This window comes from Thamnophis sirtalis, unplaced genomic scaffold (genome assembly GCF_051295495.1).
Source record: "Thamnophis sirtalis isolate CommonGarterSnake01/CBP01778 unplaced genomic scaffold, rThaSir2_p1.2 scaffold_9, whole genome shotgun sequence".
Classification (NCBI taxonomy): Eukaryota; Metazoa; Chordata; class Lepidosauria; order Squamata; family Natricidae; genus Thamnophis; species Thamnophis sirtalis.
In genome coordinates this window covers 29,235,151-29,258,278 of record NW_028261389.1, presented here as the reverse complement: position 1 = coordinate 29,258,278, position 23,128 = coordinate 29,235,151, and the positions used below count along the sequence as shown (strand labels likewise).

At 40.5% G+C, this 23,128-nt stretch overlaps 2 protein-coding genes across 2 annotated transcripts; one reads left to right on the top strand and one right to left on the bottom strand.

Annotated features, from left to right (window-relative positions):
- Nucleotides 1–2,806: 2,806 nt before the first annotated feature.
- On the top strand, nucleotides 2,807–3,619 carry LOC106544363 (noggin-1-like). Its single transcript, XM_014060611.1, has one exon. The coding sequence runs from the start codon at nucleotides 2,807–2,809 to the stop codon at nucleotides 3,617–3,619; it is 813 nt and encodes a 270-aa protein (XP_013916086.1).
- A 4,248-nt stretch (nucleotides 3,620–7,867) lies between these two features.
- On the bottom strand, nucleotides 7,868–22,687 carry GCAT (glycine C-acetyltransferase). The gene is made up of 9 exons (XM_087723173.1): nucleotides 22,452–22,687; nucleotides 19,281–19,411; nucleotides 17,534–17,635; nucleotides 16,842–16,988; nucleotides 16,554–16,708; nucleotides 15,152–15,234; nucleotides 13,251–13,422; nucleotides 11,619–11,740; nucleotides 7,868–8,911 (listed from the first exon to the last, which is right to left on the bottom strand). The coding sequence occupies exons 1-9, from the start codon at nucleotides 22,648–22,650 to the stop codon at nucleotides 8,760–8,762; spliced, it is 1,263 nt and encodes a 420-aa protein (XP_087579299.1). The 5' UTR covers nucleotides 22,651–22,687; the 3' UTR covers nucleotides 7,868–8,759.
- Nucleotides 22,688–23,128: the final 441 nt, after the last annotated feature.

The window sequence follows — 23,128 nt, the reverse complement described above, 5'->3', positions numbered from 1 at the left end:
AGAGAACCAGCAAAACCTGTTGGAGCCATAAATTGGCTGACGTAGAATATGTAGTTTCTACCTCCTCCATGAGCAGAAATGCATTCTACCTGACCAATAGTCTTCTGGGACATTTAATAGATTGTCCCTGCATCAGGACCAAGAGACTCTGCAGGTTTTCTCTTAGTAATATGAATGTGAACCAGGTTTTAGGAAGAGAGTTAAGATGGCTGCATTTATGAAGAACTTTATATCTCTTGTGCCTGGATTGTTCAAATTATTATTTTGGTTTCAGAAAAAATACTGGCAGGTGTGCCCTCCCAATTTTTGAGCTGACAATCTGTGGAAAGGAAAAACAGTAATTTACGTACATGATCAAGGTTTAATTTTTTAAAAATTGAATTGTATTAGAAACGTAACATTGTACATGGTTTTTCATCTTTTATTAGTCTTGTATTAAATACAAATAACAATTTAAAAAGAAATAAGGTGTACATGAGCAACTGGCATCGCAAGGTATCACCCTGGGAACCTAGCATTAGGGCATACTTAGTTAGTGTGGTGCACTCCTTCAGAAAAGCTGAATGAAGTGGCCATTGAAGATAATTTAAAATGGCCAAAACAGGACAGCATCTTCCAGTGAACAGGAAAGCAGCGGACTAGACAGAAGAATGGTTTAGTTTTGTTTTCTCAATCATGTGTCTTGAAAACATTACACTAGTTTTGTGACAAAAACAAAACATGTTTTGTTTTTAAAAAAAATGAATTTGGAGGGAGGTGAGTTATAAGTTTCTTAGAAGTAGCTGTTTTGTGTTTGTGTCTGTATAACTGCCAGAGTTGCCTTGGATAATATGAATAGTACTGTTCAGATTCCCAAAATGCAGGGGGGTGGCAATTCAGATGCATAAAGATACTCCAGCTGTAAAACTAGATGTCTTGTCAGTATGGGAGTTTTAAGATGGGGCACTTCTTATAAAGAAATAATAGGGGCTGGTTGTAACAGCTGACATCTAGGCATAATAGTGATGGTTTTAGCTTAAAAACTCTCCATTTCCAAGAGCTAATGCTAGAGGTATGTTTGAATAATATCTTGCTTTTGCACCAGATAATTATTGTTCTGATGTAATTACCGTATTTTTCAGAGTATAAGATGCACCTGACTATAAGACACACCTAGTAGATATTAGAGGAGGAAAACAAGGAAAAATATTTTGAACCAAATGGTGTAATAATATATTTCACAAAATATAGCAGAATAATTTTTACAACCATGTAAAAACAACAGTGGTATAAAGAACCATAATCACTGTCATTAACAAATGGGGAGAGACTTTAAGGTTCAAGCACCCTTCCAATTTTAAAATTATTTTTCTTCCTGGAGTCTTATCACAAATGTATGAAAAAACAGAATCTTAGATTCATACTCTTTTGGCATTTTTTGTGCAATTCTAGTTTTAGTGCGCATAGCAACGCCATATTGCCTCATAAATCTGAAGCACCACGATGGTGATCCAGTAAAATCCTGAATGCCTTTCTGTGCAGCAATGCATTTGGCTTCACATATCACTGTTTTTGTGGAAACTGTGAAGCTATTATTCTGATGACATGTGATTCAGTCTTTCATGTCCACCAGTAGGTTCGGCAGCAATGCAATGGGGCGGCAGGTCCGGTGGCAAGGTGGCAGGTCTGTTGGTGAGGGGGGCAGCAACATTTGATGTTTAAGACACACCCAGATTTTCACCCTCTTTGGGGGGGGGAAGTGCTTATATTTATACTCCAAAAATACAGTATTTTTCTCATGACTGATCTATTTCCTGATGAAGCATATTGTTTATTATGAGTTTTCTCTGTACTGATTTACCATCTATGCAACAGAATATGATTCCTCAACATGTTCTACTGCTTCATTGTAATGTCAGAATGGGTCCCAGGTCACGAAAAGATCTATAAACTGGGCTAACCATTATTGCCTTTACAAAACATGCTAGAGTGAAGTTTCAGATAGGATTTTAATGGAAGAATTTTCAATTTTCCAGAGAAGATGAGGCATGTGTCATCTCTTACGCCTGGCCATTGAACATTTGTCTTATTGGAGGATTTCTAGTAAAGGTATAGAGTAAAAAGAACCATTCCCAGTTTTTCATATCCCATTGCTGGAGATGAAATCAAATATTTGAATGGTTGCAAGGTCTATCTATGTTCAGGTTCCAAAAGAACTCACCAATTCCAGAACCACAACTGTTATGCCAAACATGCAAATTATCCAAATGCAATTCAAGCAATCGAACCAAAGCTCGGTATGCAATAATCCAGAAACCACTTTAGTGTTACAATAATCTGCATACATACCAAATTAATGGTCTACCTTGAGGAGGAGGGGGAGGATTTAGTAAAAATCTGAGATAGCCAGGAATGATGGATTTGTGATCTGATCCATCTGCAGGGTTGGGGAATGCTGATATAGACTAAAAATTCAGAACCACGTCACAATTTGACAATGGCTGCTGAATCCAAGCCCTAGCAATTTAAAACAATTGCTGAATTTAGAGTTATTGAACTACTAATGCTGATTATAGCATATCATTAAAACCGTAGGTTATCAAAAAGAAATGTCCAAATGGCTTAAATGAGGGCTATCCCCCGCCCCCTGTCTCTGTTTATGTCAAGGGGAGCCACAGTGCTGTTTGTTATCAAAGCCTGCAAGTAGGGTAGAGGGGAGCTGCTAAACTCTGGGTCAAAAGGCTGATAATAAAAGAGGTGGAGAGAAAGAAAGCCTCATAAGAGTTAGCTTGCAGCAACTGAGACAGCTTCAAGTCTTGGAAGAAACATGGACGTTAAAGTGTGGCTGGCTTGTATGCTGCTTCTGGAGCAATGGAGCCCAGGCTTCCACTACATTGAAGCAATTTTTGCCTCTCAAAAAGGAGGCTTTTCCTTAAGTGGAGCTCCCCGACCATCGAATAACATCAGAGCACTGGAGCAGTCCAATCCTGACATACATCTTACTTGGAGTAAGCTGCCGACTCAAGGAAAGCCTTACAGCCTCTCCCTCTCTCCTGAGGACTACCACTACTCTGTGCCCAAGCCAAAGCATTTGCGTACTTCCAAGCTGATGAAACTTCTGGGATCTTCCTATGACGCTTTCTGGATGTCTCCTGAGGACCCACGAGGTCGGAACCCAAGTGCTGAAGAACTGAGCACCCAGAACCGAGAGCTGGCTAAACATACAGCCCGCTTTAAGAAGACGCTTCTGCAGGAGACAAGCAGATTACAGCTTCCCAAGTTGCAGCTGTTGCTGCCTTTTGAGGATGGGATCGCTGGTAATTTGAGCCAGTCCTTCATTTATCGTCTACGTCGATGGCTAGTGGACAGCGCAACCTGTTCTTTAACCTCTTCCTGGGTAGACATGGGATCTGTCTTCTGGCCACGCTGGATACGCCACACACACTGTGAGCAAGCAGGATGCTCTTGGCCTCCAGGCATGACTTGCCAACCAGCCCAAATTACTCACATCAAACTCCTAGCATGGCACTGTTGGATAAATGGAACCCAGTCTCTGAATCGCAGAAAATCTCGTAAGGAATGTGTTTGGAGACAGATTCCTTATCCTGTTGTGACTGCATGTAAGTGTGCTTGCTCGTGATACGGGCTGAAGGGAAGTTTTATACTGAAGCATTGGGCTTTGTGAGGATTTTGTGGTCATTTCCCTTAAGACCTGGCTAGCCCGTCAGGCCTGGGGATAAAGATAATCTGTCCCCACCCGAATGATGAATGAATGTTGTGTACTATTTTACTTTTATGTATTGTTCTGCGTTTATTGTCTTGTACCCTCCCTTCCTTATTTTATGTAAGCCGCCCTGAGTCCCCTCAGGGAAAAGGGCGGCCTATAAATATTAATAAAATCACTAAAAAAAAAAAAATTCCCAATTAGATGAAAGGTGGTCCTCAAGATGACATAAACTTGAGGTTCAAATCTTAAGAGCAATAATTGTCATGAAAATGAGAGAAATCCTTCATGAACATCTGAAAACCTCTGCCTGGAGGAATCTTCACAGCTATGTAAAAACAAAACAACACCAGGTATTAAATTTCTCTGTCATATCCAAAGAATGCTAGCCAAATGCAAAACAGAAGCACCAGCAAATGTGCAATGATAAAATAATAGCAGAGACTAAACATGTTTTCATCAAGAGATTTGGGACTCTGGAAATTTAATAATAGCATTTTTTTTCTTTTAATTGAGATGATGCATGAGGTTAAGATGAACAAATAAAGAGGGACAAAGAAATACAAGGTATGAATTAGAATTTGGCTTAACTAATTTCATCATATTATTATCACTATGTTACTATAGAGGTTTGTAGTCTTGGTTATGCATAATTTAGTAAGCCTTATATATAAGGTATATGGACCCAACCTTTGACATTTTTCATTGTGGACTCTTATTAAAAAGTTTTTTTTTAAAGTTCTGCTCTGTGGTTTTGATCTAGGTCTTTGAAATTAAAGAACTGCTATTCAGTTTACTTTTATCTCTATGAATTCCTAGCAAATATTTATGTAAGTAAATGGAAGATTCCTGCTTTGCTAAAACCTCCTTTGGCCTGGTTTATTTTCTATGTATTCCTTCCAAATATCTTCCATGTCTGGGAACATAAATGATGCATCTGGGAATTGGGATAGGCTGTTGTATAAAATCAACAAAGTGCAATGCAGCTGCAACACTATATACATGGTTCCCTAAGACTTCTAATTGGACTTGGGTAGGATGATATCACAATAATAATTTCATAACCTTCAAGAAAGTTACATACCTGATGGCATATGTCTGAAATGACATGTAAGTTACTAAATAATCCAACCTTCCAGCATCTCAAAAGATGCTTGTCTGGCTTGTCTGGAACCAATCTGGACAATTTTAAAAAGCTGAGTGATATTTTGATGTAATTTAATTTACAGGTAAGAAATCTTTGTGATTGAATGGCTTGTTACATGTGAGATAGATTGCCAGTATGTTATCAATTAATTGCAAACTGTTAAAAATCTGAAACTCAAATACTTTGGCCACCTAATGAGAAGGAAGGAGTCCCTGGAGAAGAGCCAAATGCTGGGAAAGATTGCGGGCAAAAGAAGAAAAGGACAACAGAGAATGAGGTGGCTGGACGGAGTCACCAGAGCAGTTGGCATGAGCTTAAATGGACTCCAGAGGATGGTAGAGCACAGGAAGGCCTGGAGGAACATTGCTCATGGGGTTGCGATGGGTCGGACATGACTTCACAACTAACAACAAAAATCCTTTGTGATGAGATGTTTTGATGTATGGGCTTAGCAATCTTTTGCTTGGTGTTGCTTAGAGTAAGTCTTCTTCTTTTAAAATGGTCACCTTGAGGTCTGTAATACAGTATCTTGGGAGACTGAAATGCTCTGATATAATTTTATTCCATTTTCTGACATTGCTCAATGACATCAGGACTGAAAACAAGGACAATGTAGACTATCAAGCTCAAGCAGATGTTATGCAGTGCTTGATCTCTGCAGGGTAGGAATTCCTTGGCTTTTGCCTCATAAAACAGAACAGTATCATTGCTTGAAAGAATGACTGATAGCTGTTTTTCCTTCCAGTAGATGATATCAGGGGCCTCACTGTGAAGGCAGAATATGATACAGCAGTGAAGGCAGCATGAGGTATACCAGAATATTTTTGTGACATCTCCTTGCCAGAAAAACACACATTACTACTGCTTTGAGGGGAAAACCCTGGCCAGAGGAACTCCTTATTCAGCTTGACTTAATGAAAAATTAGACAATAAGGACCTTATCAGGAATCAATGTTGACTTCGTAAGGCAACAGATCTTCCAGAATGCACTTCCTCCTAAATCGTTTCCTACAAATGCAACAGAAACCCAACATTGCAAGACAGTTCTGGGCTCATAAGACAGAAGCGCTCCAAATTCTTTGAGTGTTATATTTCAAACCTTCCTACCTTGCCTAAATAATGTCTCAGTATTTGGGAATATCACAATAGCAATAGCATTTAGACTTACTGTATATATTGCTTCAGTGTTTTACAGCCCTTTTTAAGAGGTAACAGAGTCAGTATATTGCCCACAACAGTCTGGATCCTCATTTTACTAACCTCAGAAGGATGGAAGGCTGAAATGCTGAGTCAACCTTGAGCTGATGAGACCTGAACTGCTGACAGTCGGCAGAATTAGCCTGCAGTACTGCATTCTAACCACTGTGCTACCACAGTTCCACAATAAACATTCCAGAACATTAGTGTCCATAACTAGTGTGAGGTGGGAATTCCTGCTAAGTCTATTATTAATTCCTGAAGCTGAGTTGCTCTTTCAACAGATGTCCCTGTGTCTTGTTTTGTAATTGTTGATTGCCTAAAGGCTTGTTGAGTCAAAGGCTCTCATAACGTAATGGTCATAAGAGCAGAGCATGGAAGATCAGACGTTTTCCAGCAATTGAATTCAAACAGGCACAACACATATTATTACAGTTATTGTTCTTATCATGAAATCTATGTATATGCTAATAATTCCATTCTAGCATCCAGTCTGATATAGTAGTTACAGACTAGAAACCAGGAGACCATTAGTTCTAGTCCTGCCTTAGGCACAAGCCAGCTGGGTGACTACGGGCCAGTCACTTTCTCTCAGCCCTTGGAAGCAGACAATGACAAACCATTTCTGAAATCTTATCAAGAAAATAATAAATAACTCAAGAAGGAAGTCAGTTGCCAGGTGGCAAGGCTGCTTCAAAGGAATACATACAATTTCTAATTTTGCAATTACCGTATATCCTATGAACATTGGCAAAATGTATGTGAATATCCTACTTCATCATCTTTTTAAAGTGTTCATTTCTTGTACCCTTGACCTTCCCCACTCAGCAAAAGCACCATAACTTGGAAGGCTGTAATAATGGAAAGGATGAAGAAAAAACACTTTTACTTGTTTCTTTCCTATTCAGTTCGCTGTTGCTCAGGACAACAAAGTCCAAGAGATAACACTGCAAAACATCTTGAGTAAGATTAGTCATTATTGCAGGAGATTAGTGAGAAATAGGAAAGGCACATATCTCTGGTTTTTCTATGTATTTCCCAAAGGTACCTCATGTAATTCATTGATAGTACAGAATGTATGTTTCTAGCCATTATAACCAGCAGTGGGTTTCACATTTTGTTACCACTGGTTCACCTCGTGCCCCTTCCATGCATGCGCCTGGCCTCAAAAACGTGCCTAAATAATACGGCATAGAACTGAGGCAGGGAGGGGGGCACCCACGATTTCCGCTACTTGTTTGGGCAAACCAGTCCGAACCGGCTGAATACGACCTCTGATTATAACTGGCTCACTGGTTGCCACAATCCCTGTATGTAACATGAGATGGGTAGAGATTTTATTTTTGCCCCAGACAGAAAAAAGGTTGGGTTTGTGCTAATTTAATGAGCGGTCAATACTCCTTTTTAGAAAAGAAAAATGGCAATGCTTTAGGATATATTCTTATACCCTATAAAGATATACATTATATTTTATAGCTATGCCAGTCTGATTTTACAGAAGGGAACCCAACCTTTTTCTTAATCCTAACAGTGGTTTGTGCTAGGAGGGCTTCCACAGGCAGGCTACACAAATATAGAGTCACTAGACTGGTGCACAATATTTCTTTGTTGCTGTGTAGTGCCGTCCAGCTGTTTACAGACCAGATATGGTAATGTCATGTACATGGTAGAGCTGCAAAATTACATTTGGCTTTATCCCATTACAAACATGTTTGTACTCTGGCTCTTTTGTCCCGTTAAGAACACATTCTATTCCCTTCCTCTTCCCACTTATAATTGGTACACACACACACACACACACACAGAGGAAATGATTAAAATACAGAGAACCAATAATTGTTTAATATTTTTAGCATGTTGTAAGGAAAATGAATATACAACGATGATGAGATTGCATAATGAAAACCAATAAACCACTGCAATGTATGTATGTTCTGCTGTCTTGGGGTCCCTGAGGCCAGCGTTACAAATATGCCCTCTAGTGATCAATCTGAAGAAACTGCTTCCATAAAGAGAAATTTGTGCAAGGATGAGGGGGGGGGGGAGTTATCTTTCCCTCTCCTTCCTCCAAGTTCATTTCTGCAACAAAGGAGTAAAATGGAGCCACAATGGTCTGAACATAAGACACAAATCAGAATGGCATATTTTATGCAACCTTTCACCTTGTGTTATAACAGGGGTGTCAAACTCGATTTCATTGAGGGGCACATCAGGGTTGTGTTTGACCTTGGGGGGGGGCTGGAGGGAGAATTGTCAGGGGGCGTGGCCAGCTTGATGTCACTCGGCCCACCTGGGCTCTGTTTTTGGCCTCAACAGCCTCCTGCAGCCCCTCTGCCAGTGAAAACGGAGCTCAGGCTGTGCATGGCCTGCCCATTTGCAGTTTCCAGGGTGGCCCCATGGGCCACATTCGGCCCCTGGGCCTTGAGTTTGAAGCCCTTGTGTTATAAGCTCTGGTTGCCTTTGACCACGGGAGAGGCAATCTTTATTAATCTTCTAGCATAGTAGTGAACTATAGTTCTTAGAAGAACATAGACCTTCAATTAACACTGTATCATTGGAACTATAGCAAAATAATCCATATAAAAAGAGCAGGCAAACTGGGAAATTTGGAACTATTAATTTCCACAATCCTTGTCACTTGGAAAGCAAAGAGGTATTTTGGCAACATTTGGTTCCTGTTGTAGAAAGGCACGGTTCTTTTCCTGCAGCTGCTTAAGGCAAGGCTCCATGTTTACGCCCCACTTCAATGAAGGCCTCCACACATCGATCAATATCCTCTTCGCTGTGAACAGCTGAGATCTGAACTCGGATGCGGGCTTTACCTTTGGGCACTACAGGATAGCTGAAGCCAATGACATAAATGCCTGTTGGGTGACAAAAATGGTGCTGCTGTTAGTCCAACCTTGGTTTTGCTCTGGGTTGGTATGAGGGAGTGAAGGTGAGAAGGCTCCACTTGGGATGGGTAGCCGTGGCTAGGTAAAAATGCTTCCCACTCCCATGTGCCTCCTACATTCATCCACTCACCGCTCTATTCAGAAGCGCCCCAGTTGGTCTTTCAGCTGCCTGTAATAATTGAGTCACATCCGGCATTTTCAAGGATAGGCTGTCTTGCACAGGCAGCCAACTCCCACCCAGGCTCTTAGCTTACGAAAGCAAACACTAAGACAAAGTGGGTGTGGAGGAGAAAATGAAAGAAGCTAAGGGCATGCAGAAGGAGGGGTGGGGGAAGCAATGCCTGGAGATTGGCAGCTATTACAAGCAGGCAATTAGGACTATTATTCAACTAGCTATGGTGAGCAGGAGTCCTGCCTGGAGCTTCACTCGGAGCTTGATAGCAACTAGAATACTGTAGGAACCACCCAGCACATTGTCCTAAGAAGTGCAGGATTTTTTAGAAAAAGGCCAAGGTTGTATGCTCTTTTTAAAAAATGGAGACTTTTGTTTGAATGCAATATTAAAAGACTGAGCATAAAGGACTGTGTATTGAAGATCCATTTGCATGTCAACAGCAAGAGGGTATTGCTGTGCCTTGAGCAAGGGGTTGGATTAGAAGACCTCCAAGGTCCCTTACATCCCTATGATTTTAAGACCCAAAACAATAGCTTGTTGTTGGGAAGGTGTGCACTGCAATAAAGCATTGTGTATACAGATTTGCTACATTTTGGTTTGTCCAGTCCTAGGAAGCTTCTGAAGCAGACCCCGGTTGAATCTTCCTTGGCATCCTCTGCTTTGATTGGCACTCCAGGTGTCAGAATCTTTCCTAATCTAATTAGAAGGAGCAAAGTCCCAAAGAATGCAGGAGAATAAACAGAGAAAGGAGATGCTCTTGGGAGAGTAGATGGCTTTAGGAAGTAGATGGCACATTTTGTGGATCGTTTTGAGACAAAAGAGAAGTTGGAAATTGCTAAATGTTCAGTTGATATTTGCCATGACTCATCATAAGGAAGATAGTCATGAATTATTTTCCACCTCCATTCCAGTATTCATAGATACTAAGGTCAGAAATAATATAACTTGCAACTACCTGGATTTCACTTAAACATAAGCAAAGCTACCCAATAGTAAGATCAGTACAAGGGTGGAACAGTCTACCCAAGAAGGTTGCAGGTCCTTCATCTGAGAAGCCTTTTAAGGAGGACCCTTCTCGAGATGACTTGGATCTAGTTCCCTGAAGTAAATTACCTCTGAGATAATCTTTCAGTTTGATAGTTCCGTAATTCTATGAATTCCCAAAAGGAATTTCTATTTCATTCTTGAAAATAGAAGAATTCTCAGAAGCAGCAATTAGTTCAGATATTTCTTCTACAGGCAGATGTTGAATTATGAGGGCAATTGGGACCAAGATTGCTGTTGCTAAGCGATGTGATCATGAAGTGTGATGCAGCACTTAGCGATGGCAATCCAAGCAGCCTCAGTTGTCGTAGCAAGCCTAAGAAACATGGGTTATTGCATGGGGAGTAGAGGAAGTCCTAAGTCCTAAGTAGAGGGGTGCCGGTGTGCAAGCACAAGATGGCTAGGGAAGAAGAGGGATGGTGGCAGAGGTGGGCTGCTGACGGTTCAGACCGGTTCGGGCAAACCGTTAGCTCCAATCAGCAGCTGGGCCCGCCCCCTTGCCCCAGCGCTATCCCATCCTACATAATTGCCAGGTTTGAAGTGTGCATGCTCACATTTTCGGTTCTCGGTGAACCAGCTGTACATTATGTGACCCACACCTCTGGATGGTGGGTGCGTGCCTGGAAGCCCCAGGGAAGGAGGGTTAAGAGGGAGCTAAGTTAGGCAAGCTAAGAGGGAAGGAGGGCACAATGCATGTGAACAAGTTAAGAAAAACTGGGGGAGGGGGGGGACTGGGAAAGGGACTGGCTTATCTGAGTGACTTGTAATTTTCCCTGCCAGCTTCCCATTGACTTTATGTACAGAGAAGGTCGGCAACAGCGATCCTATGATTGTGGGATACTCTAATTCAGGAGGGTCCAACTTTGGCAATGTTGGTTGGGGAATTGTGGGAGATGACGTCCAGAATTCTTAAAAGTTGCCAAGATTGGACATCTCTTCTCTGTTGATAAGTATGAGCTGGATGCCAAGTGCCCAATTTCTGTCCACACGACCGTTGGGGGTGGGGGTGGACGCAGCAATGGCTGAAACTTTGAGGAGTGACCGGAATTCCCTTGATTCCATAACTTCAAACAGTCACTGAACAAATGATTGTAGCTCAACTCTTTGTAATTAAAAATTGCCAAGAAGTTATCCTCATTTAGCTGTTCTGTTAAAGGATGAATTGAGTGGGATAGGAAATCACTGGTTCCGACTTTGAAGGCCTTCAATGCAGAAGGTTGTAAGAGATTTTTTTCCTCACAGTGCTAAGATTTTAAGTAGGCTGTTACAGATGCCCTCTAGAAGTTACGGATTATTACTGCCCATAATATCTATGACAGAATGCTTGAAGGAAACTAGGTATAGAGTGACAACTTTAAGCCTTCCTATGATTTAATTGGCACTGAAACCAATTTCTTTGGGGGGGGAAATCACTTCAGATTCTATGATATGAGCCTCCTACTTCTCCAGAACATTTACCTCTTTTTAGTATATCATCAGCCATCACTGAAGCTAACCGGGCATCACCCAACATCACAGGGCAAATAGGATGATTATTGCCTGAAATTGTAAATCCAGCTGCTGCCATCTTACTTCGGAACCTGCAGGTTAGAAGAAAATCATCATTTCATCTTTTTAAAGATAAATGCATATGCCTGGTATCTCAGCAATCCAATCCTTAGGACTAATAACTTCCTAAGAGAATTCAGATGATAGGTGCCAATAGTTATACAAAGTGAGAACCATTGAGAATATGTGAGGTATAACGGGACAAGTTTTTCCTCTGAAAATAGAATAAGGTCTAAGCATACTTGATTATTTAGTTAGGCAACAACTGGCTCCAGCAACCAGTTCATTTCTCTTCTTCTCCTTCCCACCATTGATTGCAAAAAAACTAAAATCCTTTGGTGAAGTATGCATGTAGACAACTCATTTAGGAGTCAAGGTGGCTCCTGTTCTCTCTCTTCCCCCATCTTCACACGCAGAAGACAGGCTGAAGTGCTTTCCCCATCTCATAATTAACCATAAGAGGACTCAAAGCTCATTTGCAATGGAGGCACAATTACTTCAAATTCCATATTGCTGATCTCAAATCATTAGGAAGAGTTCCAGGAGAAGCAGCACTTGTGCTGTCAGTTTTGGATGGGTAGGTTCAACACATTATGATACCTTTAAGAAGAGGCCAAGAAAGAACAGAAAAAAATAGTTCTCATGAAACAGACCAAGGCAGCTGCATAAAAGCTCTGCCAGCAGCCACAGAATGCTGGAGAAATATCAGAAAATGAAACGGAACATCCTGGAGGAGAGCTACACTGGCTGGCTAGAACCAGAGAACTATGTCACCACATTTTAATAAAAGTTCTACCTTTTGTACAAGCTCAGCAAATTTCATTGCTTCATCTAATTGGCACAGCAGTACAAGGTATTTCATTGCCTTTGCCTGAAATGTTAAGTATTCAGCAAGGATTAGGGTGAGAATATAGAAAAAGCAGATCAAACAGGAGGCAACGGGAAGAAAAACAATCCTTCCTATAAGGAAAAATTGTGGAAATTAGATCAGTCTCAACTGTGTAGCAATTCTTAATACATATTTTAAGAGACAGAGCTATATATGGAATTATAAGTATTTCCACAGAATTCAGTGGGAGTACATTTGTCTGAGGCAGAGAGAGTTCAGTTCATTTCCCAGTTCCCATTTGAAAAATACTTACTGGAACTGGATAAACAAGGATGAAAATATAAACGTACCGCCCAAGCTGATAAGCTTCTTTTTTCCATTCGTGTCACACAACATGCCTAGATTCAATTGCTAAAAAATGCATTGCTGAAGGGAAGGCAGAGTAAGGACTGCTGATTTGTTAAATTCTAGACTAGAGCGTGTTTCTAAATTCCTGCATCATGCTAAGACATCGCACAACTTTGCTTAGTTTTGGCTTGGCATTCTATGTTTAAGGTTTAACCATGGCTATCATGCAATGCAAAAATAGATTTATTCGAACAGTTAAGAACCCATACGCTTATTCAATAGGTAAACCAAACCCTCTTTCTCTGCAGAGCAGTCTATTGTTAGATAGATTATTAGAGTGAAGGGCACAATATATTCTCCCTTACTGTGAAGTCTTGGCAGCCATGGACTGCGCAATGGCATTGGACTCCATGAGTAGGTCCAGAGCTTTGGAGGCACAGCCCACAACAGCTGGAGGCAAGCTGTTGGAGAAGAGGTAGGGGCGGGAACGTTGGCGCAGAAGATCCACAAGTGCTTTAGGACCAGTTGTATAGCCACCTACAAAGAGAAAAGGTGGTTTTTTGTTTTTCTTTTCTTACTTAAAAAAGTTTATTAGATAAACATTAAAAACATTGGACATAATGCGACATTTCTGGCATAAACGTTTCCATATCGTGATTGGATCTTACAAGGATTACATTTTATAGCCATTACATAGGTATGCGTAGTCAGTCAGATTACCTGTTCATTGATCCTTTCTTTTATATAATCAATAACCATACAAATACATATCCAATTCCTACCTATCACACCTTCTTAATGCCATATTTTCCAATTCTTGTCTCGGTTTTTCTATCCCTAGTGCAGCATTACATTTCCAACATCGTGGCAATAAGTTTTTCTTAATTTTAGCTAATCTTGTAGGTGGGATGTGCCACCTACTTATACCTCTTGTATAAGTTTTCCTTATATGAGGTGGCTAAAGTTAACTTTCTGTTTCTTTCGCATAGGTCTTGCCAATTGTCCAAATTTATGCTGTAGTGGTTTTTCTATTACAGGCACCAAGGCTTGAGTTTCACCAACTTGTAACCCCCAATAAGTCTTCCAAGAAGCTGACACACTGTATTTTTTCTCTTTGTATAATCTAAAGATCGAAGATCCCAATGGAATCTTCTCAATGAGTAGCTGGCGGTCTGTGCTCCTCTTGATAATTCATACACTTGTGCAGAAAAGTGCAATATTCAGCCTAAAGAGTATCCAAGTTCTTTTCTTCACTTTTGAAAGGAACCCGCATTAGATGCAGGAAGAATAAGTTAATGGCAAACATAGGCAAACTATTTTGTTTTCCTTAAGGAGAGGTAAAACAATATTTTTGTGATCAGAAACTATATTTTTGAATGGCTAAGGTATGTAGGTGCAGAGAGCTAAAGCCAGCATAGGGTGGGGAGAAGCTTGAATTTCCATTTTTTTTCTATCGCTTAAAATAGGGCCGTTGTTCCTCTCAGTGGCTTAATACACTTGTTACTTCTCATTTAGCCCCAACATGAAGAAAATTATGTTGATATTACTTGGTGGTTTGCTGCTAAATTTCATCAGGGCAAAAAATGGTTGACTGGATGTGGCCTGCAGCCAACCCAGTTTTATCTAATGGTCACATAGATTATGCCAGAGGTAGTATTTAGAGGGTTGTATATGGTGGGAGGCTTGGCTAGGATTTCATTTCAAAAGGGAGTTTGACCCCCTCCGTAGTTAGAATGGAGAAAAACAATGTGAAGGAACGTAGCTACGGGAAGATAAAACTTATTCAATGCCTCCCCCTTTCATAAAAAAGTTTGTGTGGTGTTGGTGGATCAATTAGTTTGATGTGATACGTTCCCTGGAGCTACAGGTGACCAGGAAATGGACAGAAATAGTACTATGACCAGACAGTTCAATCATTCTCTTAAATTGCTTTTTCTTATGCAAACTTCTGTCTTGCACAGCCTTCCTCAAAATGAAGCCTACCATCTTGGCAAGGAATGATGGAAATTGGTATCCAACACATCTGGAAAGTACCAGATTGGAATAGGCAAAGATGGTGTCTTCAGTTATGGCACAAGACCATAGATCCCTGGTCTCCTTCAAACTTATTTCCATGAAAGGAGCAGAAAGATCTGCAAAACTGTTTTTGATGTAAAGCAAGGCATACATTAGTGAGCTAAAATAGAAAATAAATTGCCCTGTCTTTCCTAAAAAAGCTTCCAAGGTTTAGAAACTATATGTTAAAAGCATTAGCTGAAACTGGTACCTGCTGCTCCCCCAAGGGCTTTTCCAAGTGTTGAGTTGATTATAGTTACTTGATCCATCACTCCCAACAGCTCATCGGTGCCCCTGCAGGGAGAAAATAATCTTAATAGTCTAGGAAGTTCAACTCGAAGTGACAACAATCCAAAATCAGCATGCTTACACTTGCTGTAGCCTTGCCCTTTCATTGTCATTTTTCAGAAGATAAGGATACAAACAACTACCTAGTCCCGTGATGGTGAACCTATGGTCCAGATTGCTACAAGTGGTACGCATAGATCTCTCTGTGGGCACGCCAGCTGTCACCCCAGCCCAGCTCCACCGCGCCAGTCAGCTGGTTTTTGGGTCTCTGCTGCACATGCACAGGATGACTGTGCATGCAGGGTGCGTGTGTGGGGCGCATGTGAGTGGGGCGCTCGCATTGCATTTTGGGAGTCATGTGTGCATGTGCCCCCCACTCTGCTTGGGCTGGGAAGGTCTTCTGCACCAACCTGGAAGCCAAAACAGGGTGCAGGGGAGCCATGCCCTCCCATGCCCCATTTCAGTCCTGGAAGGCCTCCTGCACCAACCTGGAAGCCAAAATGGGGCACGGGGGAGGGAGGCTTGGAGCATGCACAGGGGGTTGGGAAGCCACAAATGGGTGAGGGGGTGTATATGTGGGGGGATGTGTGTGCATGCACAGGGGAGCACATGTGCAGTGGGCTCGCATTGAATTTTGGGGTTGTGTGCGCGCACATGGATACTTTGGGCACTCACCACCAAAAAGATTAGCCATCACAGACCTATTTTGAAAGGGAAAACCTGTAACTTCTAATAGAATACAAGCCATTATTACAGTCTTGTCCAACTCAGCAACAGTCTTGTCCAACTCATGATCAATCCTCAAAAGTATTCCCAGAAACAGTCTGAGAAAAAAATTGACCTATGTACAAGAGGTAGTGCAAGCACAAATAAAAGGCGAATACTTCCCTTTATATACAGAATTTCACACAAATGTAAATACAGTACAGAATGCATTGTACCTGTTGTCATTTTACAAGCAGAATGGTAAACACATTGTTATAATCATCCTTTAAGCAGATCCTTATTCCATCAAACTTTTTATGATGACTTAACTTCCATTCTAGTCCATGATTCTAGTCCAAGTGTTATTGCTATTGCTTTGCAGTGTGCTTTGGACATCACAGTTTATTTAAGAAATTGAGGATATTTTGATATGAGAAGTCAGAGAGCAGGTTGTGTATACATACGTATATCCTGCTGTATGTGTTATAAAAATGTATGGGTTTTTTTTGACAAAAAGCAACACAGAAACAAATTTTAATTTGCTATTGTCAACACATATAGTCACTATATAGCTGCTTTTCTAACATCCTTTCCATCAGAAAAAAGTAATAGTTTCTTACCTGCCATTAGGCCCAAGAAATCCAGTGGCATGACATTCATCGACAAAAACAAAGGCGTTGTATTTCTGAGCGAGGCTACATATTTCCTTTAATGGGGCAATATCACCATCCATGGAAAAAGCACCATCTGTAGCCACCATCCGCAAACGACATTTCTATGCAGAACAGTGGGTGACAAGAGTATAGATGAGGGATTCTGGCTAGTTAAAGATTCTGAGAATTTTGTTTGGCTTTGGTTTTTGGCTGATCTGTACGACTGAACAATCTAGGAGCCACCCAGACACTAACCTGTGCCTCCTGCAGCTTGATTTCCAGATCTTGCATATCCATATGTTTGTAACGATACTTATTGGCTTTACAAAGACGGATTCCATCAATTATGGAAGCATGGTTCAGTTCATCTGACAGTATTGCATCTTCAGGCGTCAGAAGTGCCTGTAAATACCAGAAAACAAATAGAATAGTTATAAAAAAACAATCCCATCACAAATGGGAATTCTAACATTGCCAAGGCACTTATTGTTGCTATTTGGAATGCTGGTATGTTTATTTTGTATTGTGTAAACATGCAAATTATAACAGATTATAACACAGATTATAACAAATTATAAAAAGTTTTTACTTAAACATTTATTTTCCTTTGACATCTGTATATGTGTTTTTCTTTATACTCCTACATCTATTTCCATATACAAATTTCTGGAATGTTGTATGCCACACTAAGCCATGGTTTAACCATGAATAAATACATTTGGCTGGGTTCACACAATTCACTAAACCAGATCAAATCATATTATATCATAAATCATATGAGTACCATAATATCATGGTTGAAAGATCAAAACAATTTTTGTTATTTATTGTAATAGCGTTAGTACAGTGAATCATTCCAAAATTACTGCAAATATGGTTGCTTTACAATTGCCATGCGTAATCCATCCCTTATCACATCAATCTCCTATTTACACAAAGTTAACAACCTCAAAGATCCCAGCATTGGCATCAAAGCAGCTGATGTAGAGAATGGCGTCTTCTCTTTGATGGAAACGAGCAATCTTCTCCTCCAGATCCTTATGTATATTCTGAAAATTTGGAAAGTAAGAGAAAAAGAATCCCAAAATAAATGGCCACAGCTATCACTATTACCCATGCAGGTTGAACAATCTACTTCCATATTTTTGGCGATACAAACCACAGTGCAGGCATACATTGATTAATCATGGTGTTCTTCAATCTCATTTTCTTGCAGCAAGTAGGTAAGAGTCATAAGCAGCATTATGTTATGTGACATCCAGGTGTGGGTTCCTGCCAGTTCTAACCTCTATAGAAGAGGTTCCACAAATCTACAGTGCCGTTTAGAACCGGTTCCAGCTCCTTCCCCCCACCTGTCTGCACATCATCAAGATGAAGAGTGAGAGGAAGAATTCAGGGAGTTGAAATCCACAAGTCTTAAAGCTGTCAAGTTTGAACACCCCTGGGTTTTTTTCTAAAGGGTTAGGGGTGCAAGGGTCTTGTAACTTGACAGCTTTAAGACTTGCGTGCTTCAAATGCCAGAGTTTCTGAGCCAACATTTTGGTTGCTAAGCAAGAGCGTTGTTAAGTGAGTTTCACCAGATTTTACAAGTTGGCCACGCCTACCCAATCACATGGCTGGAAAGCCACTCCCATCCAGTCACATGGCCAGCAAGCCACTCCCACAAAGCAGGCCACACCTACAGAAGAGGTTCTAAAACATTTTGAAACCCACCACTGGTGACATCTGCCTGCAATTCCTTCAGCCTGGGATTGTGCTGTACTGGGAAAAGGTCCTGGGAGATTTGAAATTGTAAGTATAGAATTGCAATCAACCTGCCTTCCATAGAAGACCTGAATATCACTGATATCAGCTGAGAAGATATATACAGACCCCACACATCCTGGACATAAACTGTTTCAATTCCTCCCCTCAGGACAGTGCTATAGGGCATTGCAGGCCAAAACAAATAGACATGGGGACAGTTTTCCCTCCTCATGCCATCACTCTGCTGTACACTAATTCTAACAGTGCTATCTAATGTCTATGCGTATTTACCCATGTAGTATTACTGTAGTATTATTATGCATCTTTCTTATTGTCTTTATTACCCCCTCTTATTGCTATTATTATTTTGATTATTATTATTTTGTTGCTTTGCATGTATACTGAGAGCTTCTGCACCAAATTCCTTGTGTGTCTAATCAGACTTGGCCAAATAAAGTATTCAATTCAAGATGCAGTACACAAATGAAGGCGAATATACCTGTCCCGGGATAATGTTGCAGGATCTGATCTAAGTCTGTCACTAGGACCCGAGGTTTTGTCTTCCGAGCTAGAGAGAGGTAGCTAGAGAGAAGTTCTCTGAAGATGGGTCCAAAATTCAGAAGACACAACCTCTGGTCCCAGTGAACTTTCCAGATTGGATCCTGCAAGATGCAGCTCCTTCCAAGAGTTGCAGATGGGAGCACGCCATATGTTCCAAAGCAATTTTTTGTCTCCAAATTGAAGTGCTAAACAGTCCTAAGAAATAATACAATAGAACCTTGCCTTGCTTTTGAAAATTTGTAACTCTTAAAAATTGTCCCCAGAGCAACTGCTAAGGAAAATCATATTTTCAAATGCTTGGTTTGCAAATATAGTGCTATGAGGCATTGTTAATTGAATTATAAAATGATAGCTTTTACACAGAACAGCATTCCTATGCCTTCATACTTGTGTTCCACAGATGAAGCGGACAGAACTGAGGCCAGCTCCGTACTTTTCCAGAGCATCATGTCCAGCACGGATGACTTCTGGATGACTAGAAAGTCCAAGGTAATTGTTGGCACAGAAATTCAGGATATCTGTAAAAAAATGACATGTGGTAAGAAGAGAAAATGAATTGGGCACAAGGAGTCCAGCCTTATGCAACTTCTTAAATAATTCTACATTTCTATTATATATCGAAATACGCTCTATATTTCAATTTTTAGATTATAGATACCATATTTTTCGGAGTATAAGATACACCTTTTTCCCCAAAAAAAGAAAATCTGGGTGCATCTTATACACTAAAAACAGCTTTTTTTGGCCTCCAGAAACCCTGCCCCCTTCACAAAAATGGATATGCAGAGGGTTTGGGAGGCCTGAAAAGTGCTCCTGGGGGCTAGGGAGGGCAAAAACAAGGAACAAATGGGCCAATTTTTGCTTGTTCCCCCCCACCCAAGCCTTTAAGAGGCTTGTAGTACTCTACAAGCCTCTTAAAGGCTATTTATGCCATTTTTGGCAAAAAATGGGTCCGTTTTTACAAAAAATGGACTGTTTTTTGTCCGTTTTTGACACCACCACCCCAGTCCCCAGGAGCACTTTGCAGGCCTCTCAAACTCTCTGCATGCCCTGTTTTTCATAAAAATGAGGCATGCAGAGGATTTGGGAGGTCTGCAGAGTGCAATAACTTTTTTAAAAAATGTATCTCTTCAAAATCTTGGTGCGTCTTATACCTCAGTGTGTCTTATACTCCGGAAAATATGGTATATATGGTTTTACTTTACATCATGAGGTGGTTTTGTCCACTTATTCTGTTCAGCTTATGCTTGTCAGGACTTCTAGCAGACATCACTTTGTCTCTTGTTGTCTGAGATTTGAATATTTGAAGATAGACCCTTAAGAATAACATTACTATACAGATCTTCCTCAATAATTACAGGTTTCAATCCTATTCCCCCCCCCCCAAAAAAAAACCCCTTCACATAGAGTATATGCAGGTCCAGGCTTACTGGGTTACTAATAAACACCCTTTCTTTATATTAGCAAATATGGGAGAGTGAATCTTTGTTTGGATCCTAATGCAGAGTCAGAGCTATGGATATAAATGCAAAGATTAATCATGGGACTAGCAAGATCAAAGCTAAATTATAATATTAATCTACTCCACAGGTGGGTAAATTGAGGTCCAAAATATGCATACTTGAATCTCTTTCTTGTTGGCTTGGAACCACCTTTGGCACTGATGGGCTTAAAGAAACCTTAAGAGTCTGTGCTATGAATAAATCTGGGAAATAGATGAAAATGAAAGTAGAAAGCCCTACAAAAGATATCAGTGTTAAAAAACATGATATAATATGGCCTTGTTCAAAAAAGTCTGCCCATTTTCACTTTCCCCACCTATTCCAACTTTCTCCACGCAACTATCACAACAATGCTCATGTGTGTGTTGTGGAAGGAATTGGCCATGGAGGTGATATGAACATTTATATACCAGATTAATTTTCACTCAGAAGCCTGTAACCTGTGTACTGGTTCCCAATTCAGCAAAATTCCAAGTATCAATTCTTTTTAATATATTCTCAAATGACACAGTGCAGGTCAAATTATTTAGATGACCAAATAAAAAGAAATACTAAAGAGTTAAAATGCTGCTTCTAAATGGAAGGCGTAGGGACTAAAATGATAAATGTGGTTTGAAATAAGTAGATGGAATTATGCCTATGGGACAATCTAATCCTTAAAATTGGGCACAATTTTTTTTCTAGAATTCCTGGGGCAGAAATGGGAATTAACATTTTAGAGCAGCTTTTGGTGTTTTGTGAAAACAATTCTGACTATATGAAATTTCTCATCATACATTTGATGAAAATATATTCTCACTTGGTGGTATGATTGGAGCGTGATTGATTAGCTGCATCTGAAGATTCTTAACTTTCATATCATTAGAAAAAGCTCTATTCTTAGAGCTATTTTTTATTTACAATTGAAAAATGGCACTGAAAAATATGGGTAATTTACAGATTGCTTCCAATAAGGAGTTAGAAGATTTTGTTTTAGCAAATCAACGGGCTAGGGTTTTAAAAAAAAATGTCAACAGTATTACTTGACCTTAAGATGAATTTTATTCAACAAAGTACTATTTTTCAAGACTACTGGACACACCCAGGGATGCATAGTTCCCGAGAAAATGACGTGGCTCTTTCTGCAAAGGCAGTAGGAATTGTCCCATGCAAGAGAAAAGTTATCTAAAGTAAACTCCCTGTATGGAGTCAGGGCAACTGGCTGGAACGGAGTCGTTCCTGATTCCTCCGCAGCCACTGCCCAGGATTGAACTGATTACAGAATAACAGAGTTGGAAGGGACCTTGGAGGTCTTCTCGTCCAAACCCCTGCTCAGGCAGGAATTTCTATCATTTCAGACAATGGTTGCCCATACCCAATCTCTCCTTAAAAACCTCCAGTGTTGGAGCCTTCACAACTTCTGAAGGCAAGCAGTTCCACTTTCTCTCAGAAAATCTCTCCTTAGTTCTAGGTTGCTTCTCTCCTTGATTAGTTTCCATCCTTTGCTTCTTGTCCTACCCTCAGGTGCTTTGGAGAATAGATTGACCCCCTTTCTTTATGGCAGCCCTTTAGACATTGGAACATTACTATGATGTCTCCCCTAGTCCTTCTTTTCATTAAACTAGACATACCCAGTTCCTGCAACCGTTCTTCATATGTTCCCTAATCATCTTTGTTGCTCTTCTCTGCACTCTTTCTAGCGTCTCCACATCTTTTTTATAATATGGTGACCAAAACTAGATGCAATATTCCAAGTGTGGTCTTACCAAAACATTATAAAGTGGTATTAACACTTAACTGTGATCTTGATTCTATCCCTCTGTTAATAACTCTCTCTCAAGCTTCTGAATTAACTGACTTAAGCCTTATACTTCATGTTTTTAAAAAAATTCATTTTCTTGTAGTGCTACCAGCACCATTAACATACATCAGATGGTGGTCTGGTTTCTGCTTACCAAATATGTCAGTTCAATAAGAAAGAGGAACATGATTTCCCCGAAACTATTGCCAAATAAGTTTCTGTATCCGTCTCCCCAAGGATCCGTTTCTCTTTCTTTTCTCTTTCCCAATGGCTTACCTCCTCGGCTGCCTTCCACATTAATATGCGGGCCTTGCTTTGATGTTATCACCCTCTCGTTCTTCCAGGTCCCGGCCCCTCGGATACCCTCCAGCTCACCCTCCAGCAGGTGCTTGAGCTGGGCCAAAGCAGACTGCGCCCGCGAAGGGCTGCATTGCCCCAGAACAAACGGGGACCGAAAGAACTGGCTGCACCACATGGCTCCGAAGGAAAGAGCCACACCGACCAAAGCAGAAGAAAAGATAAGACTGGCGAGGGCGTCATGTAAAAAGAGGTGTGGACTGAGAAGCCAATCAGAGAACAGAAAAGGCTTCTCCCCTTTCAGCCGCACCAATAAGCAGCAGAATTTATTTAAAGAGACAGGAAAATGTTAAGAGGCGGGGGATGATATTCTGACACTCTAAAGCGGAGCAGAAATTGAACTGAAATTGGTAAGGAGCGGGATGAAAAATAGCCAGATGGGTTATTGGAACAAGTAACGTAGGCCTAACAGGAAAGAATATAAGGAAACCTGAAAGCTTGCTTAAGTTAAAATTGCTTAGAATTAATTGATCAGGTTTGTCCGCAATTTTTATTTCTTTACTTAAGCTTTGCTTCTCTTAGGATGCCTTTTCACTTTTTAAAATTATGCAGGATCCGCAAAAAGTTTTGTTCGTATTTGTTATATTTATTGATGT

Bases quoted from the DNA above. Each gene is read 5' to 3' on its own strand.
- GCAT (XM_087723173.1), bottom strand. From the start codon at position 22,650: ATGTGGTGCAGCCAGTTCTTTCGGTCCCCGTTTGTTCTGGGGCAATGC. The intron at 17,636-19,280 runs GTATGAAGGCAT...CCAAATTTTCAG, and splicing joins GCTTCATCTGTGGAACACAA to AATATACATAAGGATCTGGA. The intron at 11,741-13,250 runs GTAAGGGAGAAT...TCTAACCTGCAG, and splicing joins ATGGCTGCCAAGACTTCACA to GTTCCGAAGTAAGATGGCAG.
- LOC106544363 (XM_014060611.1), top strand. From the start codon at position 2,807: ATGGACGTTAAAGTGTGGCTGGCTTGTATGCTGCTTCTGGAGCAATGG.